The sequence below is a fragment of the Pinus tabuliformis genome, chromosome 2_2 (assembly GCF_031772625.1).
Source record: "Pinus tabuliformis cultivar Carrire ecotype Pingquan chromosome 2_2, CPIR1, whole genome shotgun sequence".
Lineage (NCBI taxonomy): Eukaryota > Viridiplantae > Streptophyta > Pinopsida > Pinales > Pinaceae > Pinus > Pinus tabuliformis.
The window spans coordinates 752,275,957-752,301,917 of record NC_142300.1 but is presented as its reverse complement, the minus strand read 5'-3'; the positions used below and the strand labels follow the sequence as shown (position 1 = coordinate 752,301,917).

General features: G+C 36.6%; 1 protein-coding gene across 1 annotated transcript; it reads left to right on the top strand.

Annotated features, from left to right (window-relative positions):
• Positions 1-14,593: 14,593 nt before the first annotated feature.
• LOC149194875 (putative multidrug resistance protein) lies at positions 14,594-25,429 on the top strand. The gene is made up of 11 exons (XM_089407829.1): positions 14,594-14,845; positions 15,000-15,054; positions 15,158-15,335; positions 15,498-15,887; positions 16,007-16,547; positions 16,652-17,350; positions 17,456-17,497; positions 17,613-17,786; positions 23,819-23,872; positions 23,978-24,975; positions 25,066-25,429. The coding sequence occupies exons 1-11, from the start codon at positions 14,594-14,596 to the stop codon at positions 25,427-25,429; spliced, it is 3,747 nt and encodes a 1,248-aa protein (XP_089263955.1).
• Positions 25,430-25,961: the final 532 nt, after the last annotated feature.

The window sequence follows — 25,961 nt, the reverse complement described above, 5'->3', positions numbered from 1 at the left end:
GTTTCACAATGTATGCATAAATGTAGTTATTTTCATTCATTTTAATGGAATTAAATTTCACAATACCATATATAATATAATATAAATTTTGATATTATGAAATGAATTAAGTTTTTAATATTTTATTATTTAATAGCTTATAATATTAGATATTATGAAATGAGAAGTTTTTAATATATTATATTTATTAGATTGTAAAATTTAGCGTTATGAAATGGGGTAAGTTGTAATATATTATTATTTAGTTTCATTAATTAAAAAAATTATAATTTATTGTTTTTTAAATATTAAAAAATAATAATGATTATGTAAATTTTAATTTTGTAAGTTGTTATCATATAGTTTGATGTTATTTTTGGGTCAAATAGGTATAAAAATATGGTGGAATATGAAGGAGACCATTCTATAAGATTTTGTAAGCATTTCAAAATCTATCTCTACTAACTTCAAAAGGACATCAACAATTCTATAACTAATGTATATGGTCCCACCATCCAAGAAGAAAAAATGGTCTTTCTCAAAAATATCAAAAACTTGTAATCACAGTTGGAAGCATAAATTTGGTTAATAGGAGGTAACTTAATTTTAATTAATTCATTATAGGAAAACAAAAAGAGGATTACATAGATTGGATGAGGAATCACAAAATTTCAAAGAATGAATTGAACAACTAAAACTGGTAAATATAAAAACACCAAATGGAAACTACGCTTGGAACAAATAGATGTTAACTGAACTATTCAATGGATGCAGTTGGAGCAGGTGGAAGACACGATGGATGGTGTTAGGGAAGTTGTCAATACGATGCCTATGCGTGGGTCTAGGGTAGTCAATGTTGAAGAAAGTGTAACTAGGTTCGGTATTCATAATTATAATTTTGACCTTTGTACTTGTAAAGAAAAAGAAATATTTTCTTTTTTTATTTATAACAATGAGTTTGTTGCTCATTGATTAGGTCAAGCACATATTTAAGTGCTTCTAGGAAGTCAAAGAGTCAATGTATTTATTAAAGACCCTTATGGTCTTGTTACACTATGTAATAATATGTATTAGATTCATAAGAAAACCTCCAAGCAAAGTCATAAGCCCCCTTCAAGCGTTGGCACCATCGAAAGAAGCAATCTGAATTATATAGAGCAAGTCTGCTTCAAGTCTTCAGGTTCACCTCAAGTCGACCTAGAAGAAGGAGATAGACTCCTATATAAGGAGCCATTCGACCTCCTCAAGGTATTATCACATCATCGTTGAAATCAACGAGAAATAGAATGATTAAAGGGTACAAAGAAGTCAAGGAAAGAGGTATCCATGTGTAGCGAAGATGGAAGGAAGTAAAGCGAGTTTTTGGGAACTGTTCAAGGGCTAATTGTAGTCACACGTGTGAAGGCAAGAAGTCTATTATGTTTTCATATCAAGCTCTCTTATTTCAGTCATAAAGGAGAAGGGGTTGGGCTAGAAAAGAGTGCTTATAAGGCCTCTCATTAAAGCGATAAATAAGGCTACACAAGCGAAGGAAGACGAAGGAATCTAACATAGTTTTTGTGAAGGTATCCCCTCAAATGTGTGAAGAATTACGGTTGTATTATTGTTTCTCTAAGTCTGCAATCTTCGTGAAGAAAAGAAGGCCTAGTTGGGAGGTGACAAGTTCATCTTCTTAAGTTAGAAAGGTTCCATCTCAAGCAAAGGAAGAAAAAGGACAAGGATCACTCTAGGACATATCGTCCAAGGTTCCTACAGTTGCTGGAAGAAGAAGAACAAAGTGTTGGAAGGAGGAAGACAAAGTACCGGAAGAGGGAGGACAAAGTGTTGCAAGAGGAAGTGATCTTGAAAGGGCTTGACTTGTGCTTGGAGGATATTCTTGTCAAGGGTATAGGGTTTTGCATTGATCAATATAAGCTTCAATAAGAGAAACTTATGAAAGGGTTTTCTTCTCTAAGAGAGAGAGGTTTTTCTATAGCAAAGAGCCAACATCTTGTGTTCTTGTTTCTTATGTTTTGGTAGCAGTTTGATGAAATAACACACACACTAATAATAAGAAGAAGAAGATCAAGTTAACAAAGATAAATTGGAAAAGTGCTTCACAAATTGTTATCAAGTCTAGAAGAATCCTACTATACATAACTGCCCTTGATTCTTCAACAATCAGGACTTGTAGACCCAACTCGAGCCCTTCCCAATGTGTTTATCAGTGCCTAATCTCCTGGCTCAACCATATTTCTACACTAAAACTATTTCCTCATGGCAGCAAGGTCAGATCCAGTCAATAGTAATAAGATCGATTCAAAGGGTAAATGTTTTTAACCAATAGTAATATGGTATTTATGACGGAAAGGGTTGAGATGGAGCCCAATCCTTTAGATATTCATTTGATCTGGAGGCTGGAGACCAACAAGCAAAATCTGGAAAGATTGAAACCACCGACAACCTCTCCACCTGCTAACAGGCATAGACTACTAACGATTCCAACGATGTGAGGGTTGACAACTAAGCACATCAACAAAGCAACAAGCAATGTGGCACTGACATTGAGTCAAAGCGGAAACCCTAGTGCAAAAGCAATTCCTTTTTTTGATCTATTACAGAAAGGAGCCAGGCCTTGGCTAAACAACCAGTAAGTGATCTGGACTGCTCTCCCATTGATGTAGTAGTTCTGGAAGAAATAGATTTTACTAGAGGGTTAGAGGACATAGTGAAGAGTTGCGGGCTTAGGGTGACCAGTGGAGGTTATCCCTTGGGAAGATTTGGGTTACAAGACATTGGAGGCATAGGGGTCTTGCAAAGGAAGGAGGGAGCCTCTCAAGTACTACCTGGAACCCTTGGAGTTGGAGATTGTAATGAAGAAGGGGAAAGCTCAAACCCTAAAGAAGTAGGTGCCAGAATTTGGGGAGGTTTAACAGTAGGAGAAGGGAGGCAGGGTACAAGAAAATCCACTCAAGAAAGGGAAAGGGAGGAACATGATCAAGAAAGGGAGAGGGAGAGCAGGAACTTGTAATATTAAATTGGGAGGAATCCCCAAGAGTCCAATTGGGACCGAACCACAAATCCAGGCTATCCGGAGCTAGGAACGAAAGGGAACATTGTATCGATGGAGTTGGGGGTCTTGGGAGGTGATTCTATGATTTGGAGGAAATCTTGGAGACAATACGCAATTTTCTGCTGGTCAAAGACATGAAGTAGAGGAACAACCTACAAAACAAGATGGAGAAGTTCCATGACAAACTAGCTCCAAGAGAAAAAAGGGTAAAGGAATCACGTGCAAGTCAAAGGATAACAATTTGTTTATAGGAGAAGAAATCAAACTTGAAACAATAATAGCAGCTTATCAACACACTTTGGTGGGATGCGCAAAAGGGAAGTACTTCACAACTATGGAAATTAGTGACTGGTTGAAGCAGAATTGGGAAAATTCCTCAACTGGTGAAGCAAGGGTGATGGTTCTCGCTCGAGGTTGGTTCACACTTCGATTCAAGAATGTTGAAGATGTGACTTGGGTCTTAGCAAGAAATTGGAGCATCACATCCTCATCCCTGTTAGTTAAAATATTGACTTTTTTATTTGATGGAAATAAAGAAAAGTTTGAGAAATTACCAGTCTAGGTAAGATTACCTACACTCCCACCTTTACTGTGGATCGAGGATGTATTTAAGGCGATAGGAGGGGAAATTGGGGAATTCTTGGAGGCAGATATGTCCTTCTTGTCCACCAGAACTAGAAGGGTAGCTATAATATTGGTGAGGTTAGATCTGAGGGATGGTATTTTCAAAAATTTGAAAATTTCTTTTAAGAGGTAGTCCCATTTGCAAAATTTGGACTATGAAGAGTTATCATTTCGATGTTGGCATTTTCATAAACTTGGGCACATGGTAAAGGATTTCCCATTGGGATTTAGAGACAAGAGGAGACAAAACCAGGTAGGATTTGAGACGGTTGGAGGATGGGGTGTTGGTAACGACATCAGGCAAAGGGCATCAGAACACAGGGTTCCTCCCCCAACTGCTCAAGAGGACAGGAGGACAACTCGGTGTTGGGTGTGTGTTATATTCTTTCCACGACTAGCCCCACATGCTTGGATTTACCTACCTATGGTTTTGTGCATGGATTTCACACATGGTTTTGGGCATGATGGTTTTCTACCCATTGTATTTTGTAGATTTGGTCAAGGGAACTATGGTTATGTTCTAATCCAAGGTTAATGGATTTGGGTTTATGGATGCTTCAACATGTATATATATGTATTGTAACATTAAAAGGAATATAATGAAAAATCAATCTAGTAGTCCCGGTTTTTTGATGTAGGGAAAAATATGTGTATATTTGTTTTATGTTTTATGCTCTCGCCATTGTTTATTTTCTGTTTTTAAGAATTCATTTGCAGGTAATTCCTATACAGGGGTAAAACCTACATTTGGTATCTGAGTTGTTTCGACTTCAAGGGGACGAATTTTCTTGTTGAGGGTTTTTTCTCAGGCTTGTGGTAGACCCTGTTTAGTGGGAGATCTGTGAGATTGATTCTTGCAGTGAAAGAAGATGGCGAGCAGTGGAATGATAGAGATCGAGAAATTTAATGGTCAGAGTTATGAGTTGTGGTAACTGAAGATGGAGGATCTGCTGGTGGATAAAGAGTAGCGGATTGCAATAGATATCGGTACTGAACCAACGACAATGTTAGATGAAGACTGGAAGAAGTTGGATTGGAAAGCAAAGATCACAATACAGTTGTGTATCTCAGATTCATTCTTGTTGAATGTATCAGGGGAACTACGACAAAGGCTTTGTGTGACAAGTTAGGAACTTTGTACCAATTTAAATTTGTGGTGAACAAACTGTTCCTGCGGAAAATGTTGTATAACCTGAGGATGAAAGATGTTGACTCGGTGACTGAGCATTTGAACGGCTTTAATATTGTGGTAAGTCAATTGTTATCTTTTGATATTGAAGAATACATTAGGTATTGTAGAATTGGTATTAATGCAGGAAGTTCGAATTGGAACTCTGTACAAGCTTCTGGGTAGTACTATTATTGATGGGTGAACCAATTATGTGGTTCTTGAAAGTGAAGCAGAAAATATTGCGGTCTCTAGAGAAAATACCATGGTATGGCATCAAAGGCTTGGACATACTAGATAGAAGGGCCTTCGAATACTTCATGGTAATGCTATGGTAGAAGGTATATCTAATTTCTCTCTAGATTTCGATTTCTGTGAACATTGTGTATATGGGAAGCAGAATCGAGTTTCCCTTTTGGTTCTAAGAGGGAAAAAGGGATATTAGAGCTTATGCACAGTGATGTGTTTGGACCTGTGTCCATTCCATCACTAGGTAAGTATGTGTACTATGTATCATTTATAGGTGACTTCTCAAAGAATTCATGGATATATTTCCTCAATAAGAAATCTGAAGTCTTTGAAAGGTTCAAAGAATTTAAGGCTCTGGTGGAAAACCATACATAGAAGAAGATAAAGGTGTTGAGGACAGATAATGGTGGAGAGTTCTGCAAGAAGGAATTTGAATAATTATGTAAGAAGTGTGGTATAGCACGAAAAAAGACTACTCCATACACACCTCAGAAAAACGAAGTTGCAGAAAGAATGAACAGGTCATTGATGGAAAAGGAAAGAAGCATGCTCAGTGGTGTCATGTTAGGGCAGGAATTCTGGGCAAAGGTGGTGGAGACTGCATGTTACCTAGTTAATAGATCACATTCATAAACGTTGGAGGATAAGTCTCCACAAGAAGTATGGACTGGTAAGAAACCATCTGTTTCACATCTTAGGGTATTTGACTATGATGCATATGTACATGTTCCAAGGGAGAAAAGAACCAATTTGGATGGTAAATCTAAAAGGTGCAACTTTATTAGGCATAAGGATGGTTTAAAAGGTTATAATCTTTGGAACTCAGAAATAAGGAACATGGTGTACAACTATGATGTGGTGTTTAGAGAGGTGAAAGATGTTATTAAACATGAATTCCTACTAAAGGAACCTGAGAAGATAGAGTTTGAGCTAAAGGAGGAAGAATAAGACTCTACAACAGAAGAAGAACTAGAAGATGAAGAGCCACAAACTCCAGCTGTGAGAAGATTAGTTCGAGAAAGAAGGAAGCCAGAAAGGTATAGTCCAACTGCTTTCTGTTCAAATTTTTCTTTATCTATTACTGACGACGATCCCAGAACTTTCATGGAAGAAGTAAATTCAGAGGATGGAAAACTCTAGAAGGAGGCCATGGTTGATGAAATGGAATATTTGCACAAAAATGTGAATTGGGATCTAGGCTGCAAGGAAACCCATTGGCAGCAAATGGTTGTTTAAGAAGAAGATGAGTGTAGTCAGTAGCCTGATGTATGCATTGGTTTGTACTAGACCAAACATTGCACATGCAATGGGAGTATTAAGCATGTTTATGTCAAAACCAAGGAAGGAGCATTGGATAATAGTGAAGCGGGTTTTCAGGTATTTGCATGGCACTAGTGATTATGGTCTATGCAACCAAGAAATACTAGGATTGGATATTCGTGGCTTTGTTGATGCAGGCTGGTTTGGAGATCTAGGTTAGAGAAGATCTACAAGTGGGTATGTGTTTAACCTATTTGGAGGTGTTGTCAGTTGGATGAGTAAGAAATAGTTTGTAGTGGCGCTTTCAACTATAGAGGCAGAATACATGGCAACCACTCATGCAAGCAAGGAAGAAATTTGATTGTAGAGACTATGTTCAAGTATGGGGTTGGTACAACGAGTTATAAGGATAATCTGTGACAGCCAAAGTACAATTTTATTAGCAAAGAACCCTACTTATCATTCAAAGACAAAGAACATTGATGTTCAGTATCACTTTGTAAGGGATATGGTTGAGGACAAAAAGGTGTTACTGGTAAAGGTGGACAATTTGAAGAACATTGCAAATGGATTGACAAAGTCTGTGAGCACTGCAAATTTTTATTGGTGTAGAGAAACAATGGGCATTGTAGGGCTAGAACAATGAGTAAGCTTTCATGTGACCCTTATGTGGAAAATAAAACAAGAAGTGGGAGAATGTTGGGTGGGTTCACAAATTGTATCCCAAGCTATAAGTGCCCATTTTTTTTCAAGTTTAACTTCTCCCCATAAAACATTCCTTTGAAAATTCCTAATATTTTTATGATGATTTTGGGTGTTGCTAAGGTTGATAAAAAATATAATGGAATAGCCTAAAGCACTAATTTGAGTAGAAGAAGTCTTCCCACATATTAGATCTAAAAGTCGAGCTTGATAGTTTGCCTTCAAGTTTACTTATGAGTTCCTCCCAACCAAAGTATATAAGTGAGCTTTCAATTACAGGAGACCCTAGATATTTGAACAAAATGGAAATCCCTTGGATTTGAATGGTTATGGAAATATGAGTTTAAACAACACACCATTGTGTTGAAGAAAAAAATGGGACTTACTAAATTTAATTTCAATTCCTAGAGTGGCTTTTAAATTTTCTAGAATGAGCTTAAGTGCTTTGGCTTCTCTAGCAGACGGGTGGTCTAACAAATGAGTTTCATCTATAAATTATTGATGTGTAGTAGGTAAATCAATATTATAAATATTTAGGCCCTTCATTTTACCCTTGTTGACTTCATTTTTAGAGCATATCTTGACCCTTAAACCATCAAGAGAAATAGAAAAGGGGAGAGAGGGTCCCCTTGTCTTATTCCTCTAAATGGGGTAAAAGTTTGTGAGGGAGTTCCATTGATAACTATAGCAAAGAAGGCTTTGGAAACAAGGGCTAGGATCTTGTGAACCCATTTTTCAGCAAATCCATAGGCTAGAAGTAGGTGAAACATATTTCCAGTTCAATTGATAAAAAAATTTATAGAGGTATTAATTTATCAGTATACCAAGCTTCTTGGTGATCTTTGGAGAGTAAATTAAGTCACGGGCAAAGAGGATTCCATCAAGAATTTGTGTACCCTCAAGATATCCCATTTGTTTTAGGGAGATGATTTTGAGAAGAATAGGTTTATGTCTGTTAGTTATTAGTTTTGAGACAAATTTTTATATTATATTACAGAGTTATATGGGCCTAAATAATTGCAGGGATTCACCTTTTTTATCTTTGGGGCTGACACTATAAATGTAATGTTTAAGGTAGAGTAAATTGAGGTTGTTCTCCATAGGTTTTCCACTAGTTCCCATATGTCTTCTCCAATTATTGGCCAACAAGCCTAGAAGAAATCAATTATAAATCCATTAAGTCTTGGCAATTTTCATTTACTCATTTCCATTACTACTTGTTAGACCTATGTTTTTGAGATTTTGTTGAGCTAGAAAGTGTTTTGTTTGCATGTTATAAAAGTCAGAATGTGTGGTCCAATCTTTCTTATGGTAGGATGCCTATCTAGAACTAGTTTAGTTAGCAATTATTTGTCGAAGGAAATGAAATATTTTGTATGTTTATGATTTTCCATTCTATTTCCCTATGAATCTTTGATGCAGGTGATCCTATTATGATGTCTATATTGAATCTTTGATTTATGGAAAAGCTTTGTATATTTTCCCCTTCTATGACCCATTAGACTAGTGATTTTTGTTTCCAAAGGATTTCCTCTTATTGATATCTTTTCTCTAGTTGTGTTTGTATTTTTGTCTCCTTTTTGCTAAATTTTCTATTCTCCCTACTTTCATTATTGGATCTTGAATTTCTATCATTTGTTGATTAAGAAGGGTTTTAGTCTCTTGCATGTTTCAAACTCTTTTCTGTTCTAATCTTTTAGATGATTTTTAACTTTTTTTAGGTGCTATTGAAAGTTCTGCATAATTGTTCCTTGAATGGTTAGTGATTTACTCCACCATTTTGCATCATTGTCTTTCAATGAGGAATGTCTTAACCCAAATGCTTCAAATTTGATGAATTTGTGGAATGGGCTACTTTTCCAGTATATTGATAAACACACTGGCCAATGGTCTAATTCGTGGCTTGGAAGAACTTGTGCTTTCATTTGTATACCTCTGAAAACCAACAATTGTGATATGAGAAACCTATCTAGTCTTGAAGCAATTTGATCATTGCCTCCTCTTCTATTGTTCCAAGTGTAGTTTCCATTTGGTGTTTTTATACTTGAATAATTTTAGCTCTTCAATTAATTTTTTGAAATGTCATGATTTTCAATCCAACCTACATATTTCTCTTGTTTTTCCCTACAACAATTTTATTAAATTGAGATTGCTACTAACCAGATTTATGCTTCCAACTATGATTACAAGTTTTTGATATTTTTGAGAAAAAACATTTTTTATTGTTGGATAGTAGGACCATATACTTTGGTTATACAGTTGTTGATGTCCTTTTGAACTTAGCAGAGATGGATTTAGAAGTGGTTGGATAGTAGGACCATATATTTTGGTTATGCAGTTGTTGATGTCCTTTTGAACCTAACAAAGATGAATTTAGAAGTGGTTGCAAAATCATATACAATAGTCTCCGTTACATTCCACCAAATATCTATACTATTTCATCCACCCAAAGCATCAAAATATCCTATAACAACTTTTTAAAATTTAAAATTTTACATCTTAGTTATTTTTATTTTTTAATATTTAATAAATATAAAATTAAAATAATTTTTATTAATTAAACTAAATAATAATATATTAAAACTTAACTCATTTCATAATACTAAATTTTATAATCTATTAAATAAAAATATATTAAAAAATTCATATTTTATAGTATCAAATTTTATAATCTATTAAATAATAATATATTGAAAACTTAATTATTTTATAATATCAAAAATTATATTATATTATACATGTATTGTGAATTCTAATTCCATTAAATTACAATATGATTGTATTAAAATAAATCAAAATATATTTATTAAACATTGTGCTAAAGATATTAATGATTCAATTCTTTTTTTCACAATTAAAATTTGTAATTATCTTGATTAGATTATGATAAAGATAAAATAATTAAATTAAAAAATAATGTAATAATAAAAATCAATTTAATTAAAAAATAACAATGATTTTTTTATTTTATTTTGTAAGCTTGGCAAGACTATCGGTGACTTTACATGAAAGAGTGCCTTAACAACCATCTATCCAAAACCCCTTGTTAGTGATGTAACTAATGGTACTAGCAGAAGGTTATCATGTTACACAACTTGTTCTAAGTGATAGAGCCTATACATATGTTATGAGATTACACTGATTGGACTTGTAAGGATTCATATTCCTTGGTTATTATAAAGGTAGTAGAATAAGAGGTAGATTGAATAATATAATGAAAATGAAATTAATTTTAAAATGTCATTTTATATATTTATCTTAAAGGCTAGTTCAAATTAAAGTGAATAAAAATATTTCTATTAAAATTTTGGGTAAAAATTTAATTTTAAATTGGATACCATTTTATCTAATTTAAATTAAAATATATAAAAACATATTTATTAAAATTTATGGACAATGCCTCTAACCCCAAAAGAATTATGTCAAATTAAATTAATTAAAAAAAACACAACAATATATCTTATTCCATTTAAGAATATCTACCATCTATCCATTCTAACAGATTGGACAAACTCATTAAAATAACACAATTTATAAAACCAATATTTTTCAATATAAACTTTATAGATTCACATGGTGGGTGCCAAACTTTCTTTCAAGTAATATTAAATAAAAATGCAGCCACAAACTAATATTTTTCAATGAATTTGTTCTCTAAGTTAGCCATGAACTTAAAAATAGATAATAATAATAATAATTAATACTTACTCATCTATATCTATATTTAATTAAATATGGCACATGATAATATATTTGAATTTCACACACTAAAATGAAAAAAAAGCAAGTATAGATGTACTTGATCAATAAATTTGGTGTCGCTGGACCGTGACCTTAAAATAGATAATAGTTAATATTTAATTTCCCAATACAGCGCAGTAACATGTGGGATTAAAAACGTTGGAGTTCATATTACCAAGTGTATCAAGTGTGATTAAATACGCGTCTGTGAGGCTTAATATACACTAATACCTGCAATGGTGGTAGTACCAATAATATCGATAAGCATTACAAAACCACAGAGAGGCAGCCCTTCGCATACACATTCACCAATAGACATAATATTAATGGCATAAGTCCTATTTTGAATGGAAGTGAAATATAATAATGAATGAGCAAGTGGTGCATACCCATATTAGTGTTACACACTTTGATGGGTATATTAAACATAGGCATGAGCGTTAAATGCTAATGGTAGGTTAGGGATATTATTATGAAGTAGTAAGCCCTACAAATGTTAAGGAGTGGAGTAATACAAAACACCTTTTAATAAACTAACACAAGAGGGATGGTTTGAGCGTTCTTAACTAGTACCCTATCCACAATATCTTCATAGGAAAATATAAACATACATAATGGAGGGAGTACTGTTGACACACACGTAGATAAATTTTAGTGTTTGTGAGTTTGTGAGAGTTTCTAACCCACACAAAGCCTAATATATATAATTTAGTTTCTCTGGTTTAACAAGATACATGATATAGATCAAGATACATGATATAGATCAATAGATCAATTGAAATACATATGAAGGTCGTTAAGAAAATTTTGAGGAATGTGTATGGAATTCTAATTTTTTGTATTCATTATTACACTTTCAAAGGGTTTAACTTTATCGACTATAGTGCTTATGATTAGAGAACTAATTCTGATGATCATAATTTTATATGTAATTTTATATCCAGTAATTATTTTTCTTTGGGTTTAGGTTTCATTACTTAGAGATGAAGAATCAAAGCATAGTTTTACTATTTTTCTTTAAGTTTAGGTTTCATTACTTAGAAATGAAGAATCAAAGCATAGTTTTCCTTTCATCTTTATAAGAAGAGTATGTTGCAACCTCCTAGAGAGGTACAAATACATTAAGAGTTAGAAAAATACGAAATTGGACAGAAGCATGTTTAGTCTATAGTGATTTTATGGTGATTTTTTATGATAATATGAGTGCCATCAAATTGCCCAAGAATCGAGTCTATCATAGTTGGATAAAAGGTTTTGATCTTAAGTATCATTTCCTTTAAGATTTGATGCAAAAGAAGGAAATATAACTAAGGTATATAGAGGTTGTAGAATAGCTTGCAAACATTTTAATGAATTAGTTTTTCACACTTTGAGATCAAATTGTAAACCCTCTTAGCGTTAAAGAGTAGTATGTTGATAATTGATTTGAGATTATGCATGTCATGTAATGCATGCAATTAATTTTTTTTTAGGAAAAATAATGTTTAGATATATTTGGCATTATTTGCTTTGTAAGGTTGTAAACTCCTTTATTAGGAGTCATATCTTCTATTATGATGATTATTACTCAACACCTTTGATATGTGCAACTGTGGAAATGAAAATTCATCTTTGTTTTATGCCTAAACATAAATCACTCCATTTTAATATTGTTATTTTATAAATGATTCCATTTTACTATTGTTATTTTATTACTGTTGTTACCTTTTATAATTTTATGTCAGTGGGCCGAATGGTTAAGAGCATGTGTTTCCTCAGAAGAGGTCACAGATTCAAAACTAGAGGGGGTAGAGTATGTATGCTTTTGTAGAATCAGCACTGAAATCAATCAGCGGGGTAGGTCCCTTGTCCCACAAGGGGTTCTCATACACCAATTTCATGTCTAGCTTGGTGGTGACCTTAAAAATAGATAATAGTAATAATAATAATAATAATTAATACCTACTCATCTATGTCCACATTTAATTAAATATAACACATGCTAATATATCTAAAATTCACGTACTAAAAATGAGAAAAAAACAGATATAGATGTAATTGTTCAATGAATTTGGTGTTTGGCTTGGTCGTGACCTTAGAACTAGATAATAATAATAATAATAATTAATACCTACTCATGTATTTCGACATTTAATTAAATATAACACATCTAATATATTTGAATTTCACACACTAAAAATGAAATAAAGCAGGCATAGATGTATTTGTTCAATGAATTTGGTGTGCCATGAGCTTAAAAATAGGTAACAATAATAATAATAATAATTAATACCTACTCATCTATATCTACATTTAATTAAATATAGCACATGCTAATATATTTGAATTTCACACACTAAAAATGAAAAAAAAAAGCAGGAATAGATGTACTTGTTTAATAAATTTGGTGTCTGACTTAGCGCTGACTTTAAAAATAAATAATAATAATAATAATTAATACGTACTCATCTATATCCACATTTTAAATTTCACACGCTAAAAATGAAAATAAAAGAATGAAAAAAAACATATCCACATTTTAAATTTCACACACAAAAAATGAAAGAAATGAAGAAAAAGTATAGACATAGATGTACTTATTGAATGAATGAGTTGAAAAATCGTCGTCTCTCAGGAAGAAAACTGACACAGGATGTCAGCAACACATGAACCACCAGGGGCATCTTGATATTATCGCCAACTGCATTGCGAGAGACAAATCAATATATGTTTTAACGCCCAAATCAACACGACTGAAGGGGAAATTCAAAATAGGATCGAAAGGGAAATCGAAGGTACCATGACAGCAAACCAAAGAAAGTTTAGCACGTTTATTATTCCAACCAAAATCAACCAGCAACGCAACGGATCTCTTTACACGGCATCTGTGCCTCTATCGGAAAAGTCCACTTCTGTTTCACAAAATGTGCGGTTTATAATTTTAGAATATATTTCTGTCATGTGATTTTATACGGTATCAAAATACAAAACGAATAACGAATAGGGTTTGGGTTTTTAGATTTTTTTATTTTTTTTACAGGTGGAAAACTTATTATAATTTATTTGTTAAATTAGTAATGAAAGTATGAGGGGAAAATTATTTTTAGCTAAACAAAAACAATTACTCCAAACCCAAACACGTCTCTTTTTATGGGTCTCAATAATTAAGTTGTGATCTTGTATTATCTTTTAAATGCAATTTTAAAATATAAATATTCATTGTGGACTAACTAATCTCTGAAAAAGTTTAAGCCTTCAACCTAATTGAAATTGCATCAACTATAGTGTAAGATTGTTGTCTACATAACTACAATCATGTATTTAGATCTTTATATTCTTTTAATATAATCCATGATGATTTTCTTTCTGAAAAAAAGAAGTTCGGGGTTCCCAGTCGGTAGGAAAAAAGAAACGGAAAAAAGAATACGTAAAGCCATCAGAATTTAAAAAAAAAAGAAAACGAAAGAAAGGAGGACGTAAAACCATCAAAACTTACAAATGCTGTGATTTTTCTTTCCATTTACCTTAAATTGAAAAGACATGGAGAGCGATCGAAATCGACTTATAACACGCGGTTGATGTTTCATACGTTCAATAGTTTCCATTCACTCGAATCAATTCTCACTTATATGCTCACATGTGAATCACGGAAATCACATTTGAATAACAAACCATGACAATCACGACAACTACCTTTCAAACGTGAGTAAAAGATTTAGGTCTGCGGCAATGGAATAAAAGTATAAATAAGATCTCTGATGAGAGGAGATGTACACATTTCGGCAGTCATCAGCCTCCTGCCAATAAATCTCATCTCCCGAATATCTGTCTCTGGAGTGATGGCTGATACAAAGCAGGAGAGGAGTTCAAAGAACTCAAAAGCCGATCACAGCATGTCAATATGGAAGATTTTCAGATATGCCGATTGTGCGAATGTTTTGATGATGTTGTTAGGCACCTTTGGTTCAATAGCTGATGGATCTCTAGGGGGCGCTGGCGTTTTGATTATCCTCAGTGGACTAATAAATGGTCTAGGATCTCATGTTCCTATTCCCGAGCATAGTGATCATTTCGTGAACACAATGAACAAGGTAAAACACATTTGCAGATGCCTTATCTCTGAATTTTATATTGTTACTCAGGTTAAGTACATTAATAATTGAAGATATTGATGTGGTCATGATGCCGAATTTTATATTGTTACTCAGGTTAAGTAAATTAATATTTGACGTGGTCATGATGCAGCAAATAGTGCCCTTCCTGTATTTGGCAGCTGGAATATGGATTGCAGCATTTTTAGGTGAAACCTCCTTTTATACTGTTTATTCATTATTCTGATATACGTTGTGTGTGGCTTTAAATTAGTAGAGCAGTTTAATGAACACTGGCCATGTGTTTCAGAGGGTTTTTGCTGGACAAGGACTGCAGAAATACAGGCATCTGTGCTGCGCAGAAAGTATCTGAGAGCTGTCCTGAGGCAGGAAGAAGGATTTTTTTGATACCAGCGGCACACACATTTCTGAAGTGGTTAACAGTGTTTACAACGACACCCTCGTCATACAGGACGCTCTCAGTGAAAAGGTGTGTTTCCCAAACACAGTTGTTGTCAAGTAGCAAGAGTACATTGATACGAAATTCAATTAGGGGATAATTGTAACTGGATCGATTCTAATCTATCTTAATCGCATGGGAGTGTTTTCAGGTTCCCAATTTTGTCATGAATTTATCAAATTTTGTTGCTAGCTATGCGGCCAGTTTATACTTGTCATGGAGGTTGGCACTGGTGACATTACCCCTCTCCAGTTTACTAGTACTAGGAGGATTGCTTTACGGTCGGACTCTCATAAGAATAGCGAGAAAGATGCAGGCGGAATGTAATAAGTCTAGCATGGTTGCAGAGCAAGCTATTTCTTCTATTAGAACCGTCTATTCTTTCGTTGGAGAAGCAAAGGCTATGGCCAATTTTTCTTCGGCACTTGATGCAACAGTTAAAATTGCGCTTAAACAAGGGCTGTCAAAAGGGATTGCCATAGGTGGCAACGGATCCGTAAGCTTTGCTCCGTGGGCATTCATTTCATGGTATGGAAGCAGATTGGTGATGAATCACGATGTGAGCGGGCGGAATGATTTTTGGTGTTGGCTACTGCATAATCCTGGGTGGATTGTAAGTCTTACTACTTTTATTCTCTTTCTTTTTTCTGTTGTCATTTTATTTCTCCCGCCCATTTATTTTCTTTTCTTCACAAATTCAGGTCTCTGGCTAGCGCGCTTCCAAATCTCAAGTACTTTTCTGAGGCAGGCGTTGCAGCTATTCGGATATTTAAGATGATTGACAGAGTACCAGAAATAGATTCAGAGGATGAGAAAGGCAAAGTATTGGAAAAGGTATCGGGAGAGGTCGAATTTCGGCACGTTCAATTTGCGTATCCATCCAGACCAGATAGCATGATATTTCACGATTTTTGTCTCACTATTCCTGCACGCCATACAGTGGCTTTAGTGGGCGGCAGTGGATCTGGAAAGTCCACAGCCATTTCATTATTAGAACGGTTCTACGATCCACTAAAAGGAGAAATTCTTGTGGATGGAGAGAATATTAAAGGTTTGCAACTGAAATGGCTGCGTAACCAAATCGGACTAGTTAGTCAAGAGCCTGCTCTGTTCGCCTCCACCATTCTTGAGAATATTTTGTTTGGAAAGGAGGATGCGACTATGGATGAAATCGTTAGTGTTGCGAAAGCTTCCAACGCCCACGACTTCATCACCCAACTCCCAGAGGGCTATGACACGCAGGTATTTTTTCAGGCATTTTAAAGCACAACTCATAAATATTATAGTTATTATATTTCGTCAATCAAAAATACCATGAATTCATTTCACGATCTGTCCAAATGCAGGTAGGAGCAGGTGGCACCCAGATATCGGGAGGGCAAAAGCAGAGAATAGCCATAGCCAGAGCGATGCTGAAAAACCCTTCCATTCTACTTTTAGACGAGGCCACCAGTGCTTTAGATGCGGAATCAGAGAAGATTGTTCAGGACGCACTTGGTAAGGCTTCTATTGGGCGCACTACGGTGGTTGTGGCTCATCGTCTCTCCACTATTCAGGGAGCGCATAAAATTGCGGTGATGCAAAAGGGTCAGGTCATCGAATTCGGTGGACACCAAGAACTGCTAAGTAACCCAAATGGGGCATATACAGCTTTACTGCAGATGCAGCAAAAGGCCCCGTCACATGGTACTAACGCTGCATCAAATACTCTAATGCCATCCGGAGTAAATAGCCAAAGCTTAGATGATAACAAGTCACCCGCTAGATCAAATCAATTTGATAGTTGCATATCCCGCCTGGAACAAGAAGAACTAAAAGGCAATGCTGCGCCCAAATCTTCCTTCTGGAGGTTGCTTGCATTGAATGTTCCAGAGTGGAAGAATACTCTCATGGGCTGTGTAGGCGCCTTTGGATATGCAGCAACTCAAATAGCTTATTCCGTCACTGTGGCAACCATGATTTCTGCGCTCTTTCCAAAAGACGGAAACCAGATCAGATCAAAAGTCGGAACTTATTGCATTCTTTTTATAGCCCTAGCAGTGCATGTATTTGCAGTGAATTTGGTTCAACACTATAACTTCGCAGTGGTGGGCGAGTTTCTAGCAAATGTTGAAATCTAATTTCAACGCTGCCGTACGCTTTCAACGCAGCTGCCAGAAAACGTTAAGCAAACCTCGCCGGAAAGCTCTCGGGTTGATTTCAGGGCAGAAGGAATAATCCGGCAAGGAGCTCCGATACAATTTGGAGCTGACACGTGGTTCAGCCCTGACGTAACGCAACGTCATTTTCTCGGAGGTTAATGTTCAGCACTTGTTGGCCTTCCGATATCATTTTCGCCGTTCGATCTGCTCCACCTTCTTCAACCGTCAATCTCCGAAGCTGATGCCCGCCTGCGTCAAATCAATGCATTGCGTGGAGTGTTTGTCTTTTTCCGCTGACCGCCGTGGAGGAAACGCTGAGGCCTTTAATGCATTTACGAAGGTTGGTGGAGGCCCATCTTAAATGATTATGGGCACATACGTAATTTTTGGTGGAGTCCCATTAATATGGGCATGGGCGCATAGTTTTAATTTTTTTTTATATACGGCATGTGTTAAAAATATAAAATTGTATGTAAAGTGTTTTGTGTTGATTTTTTTTTTTTTTAAGTGTTGCACACGGGGAAAAGAACTCATTTTTTCAGCAGTGTAAAAGAATGATGGCGCAGTAAAAAGGAAAACACACAGCAGTGTGTAAAAAGATAAGAACCAGGTGATGTAATTTTTGGAGTTGTAAGAAAACCATGTGTGGTTTTTGCACAAGCAGTGCATAAAGAAAATGGTGAAGTTTTTTTTTGTAAGTCTGTGTGAATTTTGTTTACAGCAGTAAACTTATGTAAACTTTTATTACAGTGAATGTAAAAAGGGATTTACAGCAGTTAACCCAGTAATTTCTCAGAAATCTTTTATGGTGTTGAAATACTCTGTCTCTCAGTGAATTTTTTTAAGTCTTCTGTGCACAAAAGGATCCAGGAGAAAAGTAAAAACAGAGCATTGCCTCTGTGTGTTTGAATGTTTGGTTTTTGGTATTTTCCCCATAAAAAATACCCAACAGTGGTATCAGAGCAGGCTTAGGCTCTTTGAAGGAGACAAAGAAGCTGAAGGGAGAAGGTTGTTGCTGCAGCAAAACTTCTCAGGCAGATAGAAGACTCAGACAACAAAGGATTCAGGTATTCTTCATAGCTATCTTATTTGTTATTGAAGAGACAGTCAGTGTTTTAAATACACAGTCAAGGAATGGCCAGCACAAGCACTGGTATGGGTTTGTTTAACACCCAGCTCCCACAGTTTAATGGGAAAAACTATGACTACTGGGCAATAACCATGACAGCCCTGTTTGCCTCCCAAGATTTATGGGAAATAGTTGAGGAAGGTTTTGAAGAACCAGCAGATGAAACTGAGTTCAATGCACTAACTCAGGGAGAGAAGGATCTGCTGAAGAACAATAGGAAGAAGGATTCGAAAGCCCGTATGTTGTTGTATCTAGCAGTAGACCAGAGTGTGTTTCCAAGGTTAGCAGCAGCTAAGACAACAAATGAAGCATGGCAAACCCTCAAGACAGCCTATCAAGGCATGGAGAGAGTGAAGACAGCAAAGCTACAATTGCTGAGAAAGGATTTTGAGAACTTGAACATGAAGGAGTCAGATAAGATTGACTCATTCTTCACTCATGTGATTGGTGTAATCACACAAATGAGAACTCATGGAGAAACAATTGAAGATAGAAGAATAGTGGAGAAAATATTGAGGGTCTTACCCTCAAGGTTTGATGCCATAGTCACCACCATTGAAGAGACAAAGGATCTCTCAAGCTATTCAGTTGATGAGCTACATGCATCACTGATAACACATGAGCAGAGGTTGAGTAGGAATGAAAACTCATCTCTTGAGCAAGCCTTCAAGACCCAGATGTCCTTTGGAAGAGGAAGAGGTCAAGGAAAAGGAAACAGAAGAGGAAGAGGCAGAAGCCAGAACAAAGGTGGAAGAAACAGCCCATCAAATGCACAAGGAAGAGGCAGCAATACAAATCAGAACCAAGGTCAAGGCAGCAGCCAACAAGGAGAACAGTATCATGCTCAAGGACAAAGGTATGATAAATCTAATGTTCAATGCTATTATTGCAAAAAGTATGGACATTATGCTAGTGATTGTAGAAAGAAACAGCATGATAAGAACAACAGACAAAATGCAAATGTTACAAGAGAAAACAGCAGTCAAGAAAATGTCCTGTTAGCTTGTAACATGGCTGAAACACATAGTGAAGACATATGGTTTTTAGACTCAGGTTGCAGCAACCATATGACAGGGAATATAGCCCTCTTTTCAGCCTTAAATTAGAATTTGAAATCAGAGGTCACACTAGGCACTGATAGTAAAGTGTCTGTTATGGGAAAAGGGGAGGTAAAAATATTTACAAAACAAGGAGAAAGGAAAACCATAGCAGATGTCTACTATGTCCCCGGAATGAGATGTAACCTATTGAGTGTTGGACAGCTTATCCAAAAGGGTTACAATGTTTACTTTGTAAATGATGTGTGCACCATCATGGATATACCACCCAGCAAAAGATGCATTGCTGAAGTGAAGATGACAAGGAATAGGATGTTCCCTCTCAGGATCCGGGCAGACATGAAAAACAAAGGTGAAATTGCAGCAGTCACCCAAGAGGCCTTCCAAAGCGTGCCAAAGGATGAAAATTGGTTATGGCACTTGAGATTCGGGCATCTAAATTTTGGAGGTCTGAATTTGTTGAGCAGAAAAGGAATGGTAAAAGGATTACCATTGATAGAGAAACCGGACAGCCTATGTGAAGGCTGCATTTTGGGAAAACAACATAGAGAGAGTTTTCCATCAGGTAAGAGCATAAGGGCAAAGGCACCCTTAGAGATTATCCACTCAGATTTGTGTGGACCAATGCAAGCTCCATCATTAGCAGGCAACCTATATTTCTTAACATTCATTGATGATTTGACAAGGAAGACTTGGATATATTTCCTTAAAAACAAAAGTGAAGTCTTTGAGAAATTCCAAAACTTCAAAGCACTTGTGGAGAACCAAAGCGGGCTGCACATAAAAGTATTGAGAACTGATAGAGGAGGTGAGTATATCTCAAATGAATTCCTAAAGTTTTGTAGAGAAAATGGAATACATAAACAGTTCACAACTCGGTACACTCCGCAGCAAAATGGAGTTGCTGAAAGGAAAAACAGGACCATCATGGATATGGCGAGGAGCATGCTAAAGGCAAAGCATTTGGGAAATGACTATTGGGCTGAAGCTGTAAATTGTGCAGTGTACATTTTGAACAGGTGTCCTACAAAAGCAGTGATGAACAAAGTGCCAGAAGAGGCATGGAGTGGGAGAAAGTAAGGAGTCACCCACATGAGAGTTTTCGGGTGTGTGGCCTATGCACACATTCCAGATAAGCTAAGGAGGAAGTTGGACAGCAAAGGGGAGAAATGCATTTTCATTGGATACAGTGAGGAATCCAAAGCCTACAGGCTGTACATCCCATCTACCAAGAAGTTCTTTGTAAGCAGAGATGTTCAATTCATCGAAGAAGAAGCTTGGGATGGAAGCATAGAGAAAACAGTGAATGTCAAGAACTGTTTGTCTCATGATGAAGATGAAGAGGAGGTGGCTGAAATGCATCCCCAAACAGCAGCGCCAACACAAGGACAGCAAGGAACACCATTGAGGATCAATGAGAGTGCTTCTCCAAGCACACCACAAGGAGGAAATTCAAGTGCATCTTCAAGCACTTGCACACCAAGTGAAAGAGGTAAGAAGTTTAGAAATCTAAGTGAAATTTATGAAGAAGGAATGAATTCCTTATTTGCCTTGTTTTGTCATGTTGATGATCCTATTCATTTCGAAGATGCAATTAAAGATAGGAAATGGATAGAAGCTATGGATGAGGAGATGAATGCCATAGAGAGAAACAAAACATGGGATTTGGTTGAGTTACCAAAAGGCAAAGAAGTCATTGGTGTGAAATGGGTCTACAAGACCAAGAGCAATGCTGAAGGCAAGATTGAAAGGCATAAAGCAAGGCTGGTTGTCAAAGGGTACAAGCAGCAGTATGGGAGAGATTATGAGGAGACTTTCGCACCGGTTGCAAGGATGGAAACCGTGAGAGCAGTGCTATCCATAGCAGCACAAAACAAATGGAAAGTCTACCAAATGGACGTGAAATCAGCATTCCTAAATGGAGTGTTAAAAGAAGAGGTTTATGTTGAACAGCCTCTCGGCTATGAGAAGAAAGGTGAAGAGCACAAAGTGTGCAAATTGAAGAAAGCTCTTTATGGGCTGAAGCAAGCGCCAAGAGCATGGTACAGCAGGATAGATTCATATCTATTGGATAATGAATTTGACAAATGTGAAGGAGAACCCACAGTCTACATCAAGGAAAAAGATGGTAAAATTTTAATTGTTGTTTTGTATGTTGATGATGTGATTTTCACAGGTAATGATGATCAGCTCATTAAAAATTTTAAATCAGTCATGAAGGATGAATTTGAAATGACTGACATGGGTTTCTTGAGATACTTCTTAGGCATAGAAGTAGATCAAAATGAAAAAGGAATTTTTATATCTCAAGCAAGATATGTAAATCAAGTTCTGGGCAGATTTAACATGCAAGAATGCAAGGCAGCAATCACTCCCACAGTGATGGGATTAAAGCTCAGCAGAGAGGACAGCAGCAAGGATTTTGATCCTAGTTTGTATAAAAGTATTGTGGGCAGCCTTATGTATTTAACAGCTACTAGGCCTGATTTAATGTATGCTGTTAGTTTAATTTCCAGGTTCATGGAGAGGCCAAAGGAGGCACATTGGCAGGCAGCAAAGAGAATTTTGAGGTATGTCAAAGGCACCAAAATGTTTGGAATTTTATATCATGCCTCAGAACATTCAGATTTGGTTGGATACACAGACAGCGATTGGGCTGGAAGTGTAGATGATCGGAAGAGCACTTCCGGTTATGTTTTTAATATGGGTTAAGGAGCCATTTCATGGGCTTCTAAGAAGCAGTCCATTGTAGCATTGTCTACAGCAGAGGCTGAATATGTGGCAGCTACAGCAGCAGCATGTCAAGCAGTGTGGATGAGAAGAATGTTGAGAAGCTTAGGCCAAGAGCAGGCCAAAGCAACAGTGATTTTTTGTGACAATAGCTCAGCTATTGCATTGTCAAAGAATTCAGTGTTTCATAAGAGAACGAAACACATTGATACAAGGTTTCATTACATCAGAGAATTGGTGAACAATGGAGAAATTGTCCTAGAACATTGCAGGACTCAAGAACAGGTAGCAGACATCTTGACAAAGCCATTGGATCAGAAGAGCTTTGAATTTTTGAGAAAATGTCTGGGTATGACCGAATGCCCAGCTGTTGAAATTAAAGGGGAGTGTTGAAATCTAATTTCAACGCTGCCGTACGCTTTCAACGCAGCTGCCAGAAAACGTTAAGCAAACCTCGCCGGAAAGCTCTCGGGTTGATTTCAGGCAGAAGGAATAATCCGGCAAGGAGCTCCGATACAATTTGGAGCTGACACGTGGTTCAGCCCTGACGTAACGCAACGTCATTTTCTCGGAGGCTAATGTTCAGCACTTGTTGGCCTTCCGATATCATTTTCGCCGTTCGATCTGCTCCACCTTCTTCAACCGTCGATCTCCGAAGTTGATGCCCACCTGCGTCAAATCAATGCATTGCGTGGAGTGTTTGTCTTTTTCCGCTGACCGCCGTGGAGGAAACGCTGAGGCCTTTAATGCATTTACGAAGGTTGGTGGAGGCCCATCTTAAATGATTATGGGCACATACGTAATTTTTGGTGGAGTCCCATTAATATGGGCATGGGCGCATAGTTTTAATTTTTTTTATATGTTTTATATTTTTTTATATACGGCATGTGTTAAAAATATAAAATTGTATGTAAAGTGTTTTGTGTTGATTTTTTTTTTTTTTAAGTGTTGCACACGGGGAAAAGAACTCATTTTTTCAGCAGTGTAAAAGAATGATGGCGCAGTAAAAAGGAAAACACACAGCAGTGTGTAAAAAGATAAGAACCAGGTGATGTAATTTTTGGAGTTGTAAGAAAACCATGTGTGGTTTTTGCACAAGCAGTGCATAAAGAAAATGGTGATGTTTTTTTTTGTAAGTCTGTGTGAATTTTGTTTACAGCAGTAAACTTATGTAAACTTTCATTACAGTGAATGTAAAAACGGATTTACAGTAGTTAACCCAGTAATTTCTCAGAAATCTTTTATGGTGTTGAAATACTCTGTCTCTCAGTGAATTTTTTTAAGTCTTCTGTGCACAAAAGGATCCAAGAGAAAAGTAAAAACAGAGCATTGCCTCTGTGTGTTTGAATGTTTGGTTTTTGGTATTTTCCCCATAAAAAATACCCAACAGCAAAAAGGATCCGCCAGAGAATGTTTTAAAAAATTCTCACATTCGAAGTTGGCTGGTTCGATCAGGACCAAAATTCCAGTGGAGCTGTTTGTTCAAAATTGGCCAAGGAAGCTAATGTGGTAAGTACCCAAGCCATTATATTTTTACATCTAATCTGTTTAACATTGTTAAAGCCGTACATATATACTACAAATCAATCGCTTAAAGGCTTTATATATATGCAGGTAAGATCCTTGGTGGGAGATCGTGTTTCACTCCTAGTGGAGTGTGTCTCTGGAGCAACTATAACCGTGACTCTAGGAATGTTGGTAGCTTGGAGACTTGCTATTGTCTTGATCGCTGTGCAGCCGTTGATGGTGCTTTGTTTCTACACTAGAAACGTCCTCCTTAAAAGTGTTTCGGGCAAGTCTATTAAAGCGCAGAATCAAGGTAGCCAAGCGGCCTTCGAATGCGTCACACATCATAGAACCATAGCGGCTTTTTGCTCTCAACAAAAAATTATTAATATTTTTGACTCCACACAGACAGGCCCACGCAGGGAGATCAATAAACAGTCTTGGTACGCAGGATTGGCCCTGGGAACTTCTAAGTTTCTTGAAATATGCTATTGGCCATTTGAGTTTTGGTACGGAGCGAAGCTCATAGCACAAGGTGTTATCAGTTTTCATGCTTTTTTATTGAACCATTTTATATTTGGAAGATTGGGTCGCATGATAGCGGATGCTGGAAGTATGACTTCCGACCTGGCCAAAGGGTCTGATGCTGTCACGTCCGTGTTTGAAATTTTGGACAGAGAGAGCCTTATAAACCCAGAGAACCATGATGGGGTTAACCCTGAGAAAGTCCAAGGCTCTGTAGCGCTCAATAGTGTGGACTTTGCTTATCCAGCTCGTCCAAATGCTATGATCTTGAGAAACTTCAGCCTCAAAATCAACGCAGGGAGCAGCGTGGCGCTAGTTGGAAAGAGTGGGTGTGGTAAGTCCACTATCATCGGATTGATAGAGAGATTCTATGATCCGCTGAAAGGCACAGTACTCGTTGATGGGAAAGATATAAGGAGCTTCAATTTGCGGTCATTGAGAGAGCATATAGCTCTTGTAGGGCAGGAGCCAACTCTTTTTGCTGGCAGCATCCGGGAGAACATTGCCTATGGTAAAGAGAACGCAAGTGAGGCGGAAATAATAGATGCTGCCAAGGCTGCCAATGCCCATGAATTCATTTCGTAAGTTGACTCAAATAAATCTTTAATTACAATTACTGTCTAAGTTTGTCAATTTACGTGTTATTAATGAATGGTGAACATATATTTCAGGTGCTTGAAGGATGGATACGAAACGAGCACAGGGAACCGGGGAACGCAGCTGTCTGGGGGCCAGAAGCAAAGGATAGCGATAGCAAGGGCAATTATTAAGAATCCAAGCATCTTGTTGTTGGACGAGGCAACCAGTGCATTGGATGCTTATTCGGAGAAGGTAGTTCAGGAGGCATTGGATCGAGTGACGGTGGGACGAACGAGTGTCACTGTAGCTCATCGACTGGCGTCAGTTCAGAACGAGGACTGTATAGCAGTTATTGAGAAAGGGAGCGTTGTTGAGCAGGGAAATCACTTGCATCTCATGGAGAAAGGCGAAGGCGGTGCATATTTTGGTCTTATCAAGCTGCAGCAACGTCAGTAGCCAATTATATTTGTATTCAAATTGAATGGGGACCAAAGTTAGTACAACTGTCACATTGACAACTACAGTGGTCACTGTACCAAATTCCGATTATTGTTATTTATTAGAGGATAATTGAGGGGTTGTTGTTTTTTTAGATTTTTAGGTCTAATTTTTAAATTTGATGGGTAATTTTGGTATAATAGAAATATTTTAGGTGTTTTTCAAAGTGCTGAATTCATATATATATAATTAAAAACAATTTAAATAACACAAATCAACATTTCACTTCAAACTTTTCTGTGACACTAAACTCCAACTCCATTTATTTAATTAGTAAAACCTAAATACCATTGCAAACCTTTAGAGTTAAATTGGCCCAATAAAGCCCTCTAATTTTAAAATTCCAACGAGGTTTGTCGTCGGGATGTACGATGTGGACCATATGTTAAATGATGAATCACCGTCGTGCAAGTTATCAACCCACTCCAATTTTGAAAGTTCTGGTCTAGCTGGTCGTCTTTTCTTCGTATCAAAAATTGCACTCTCGGCC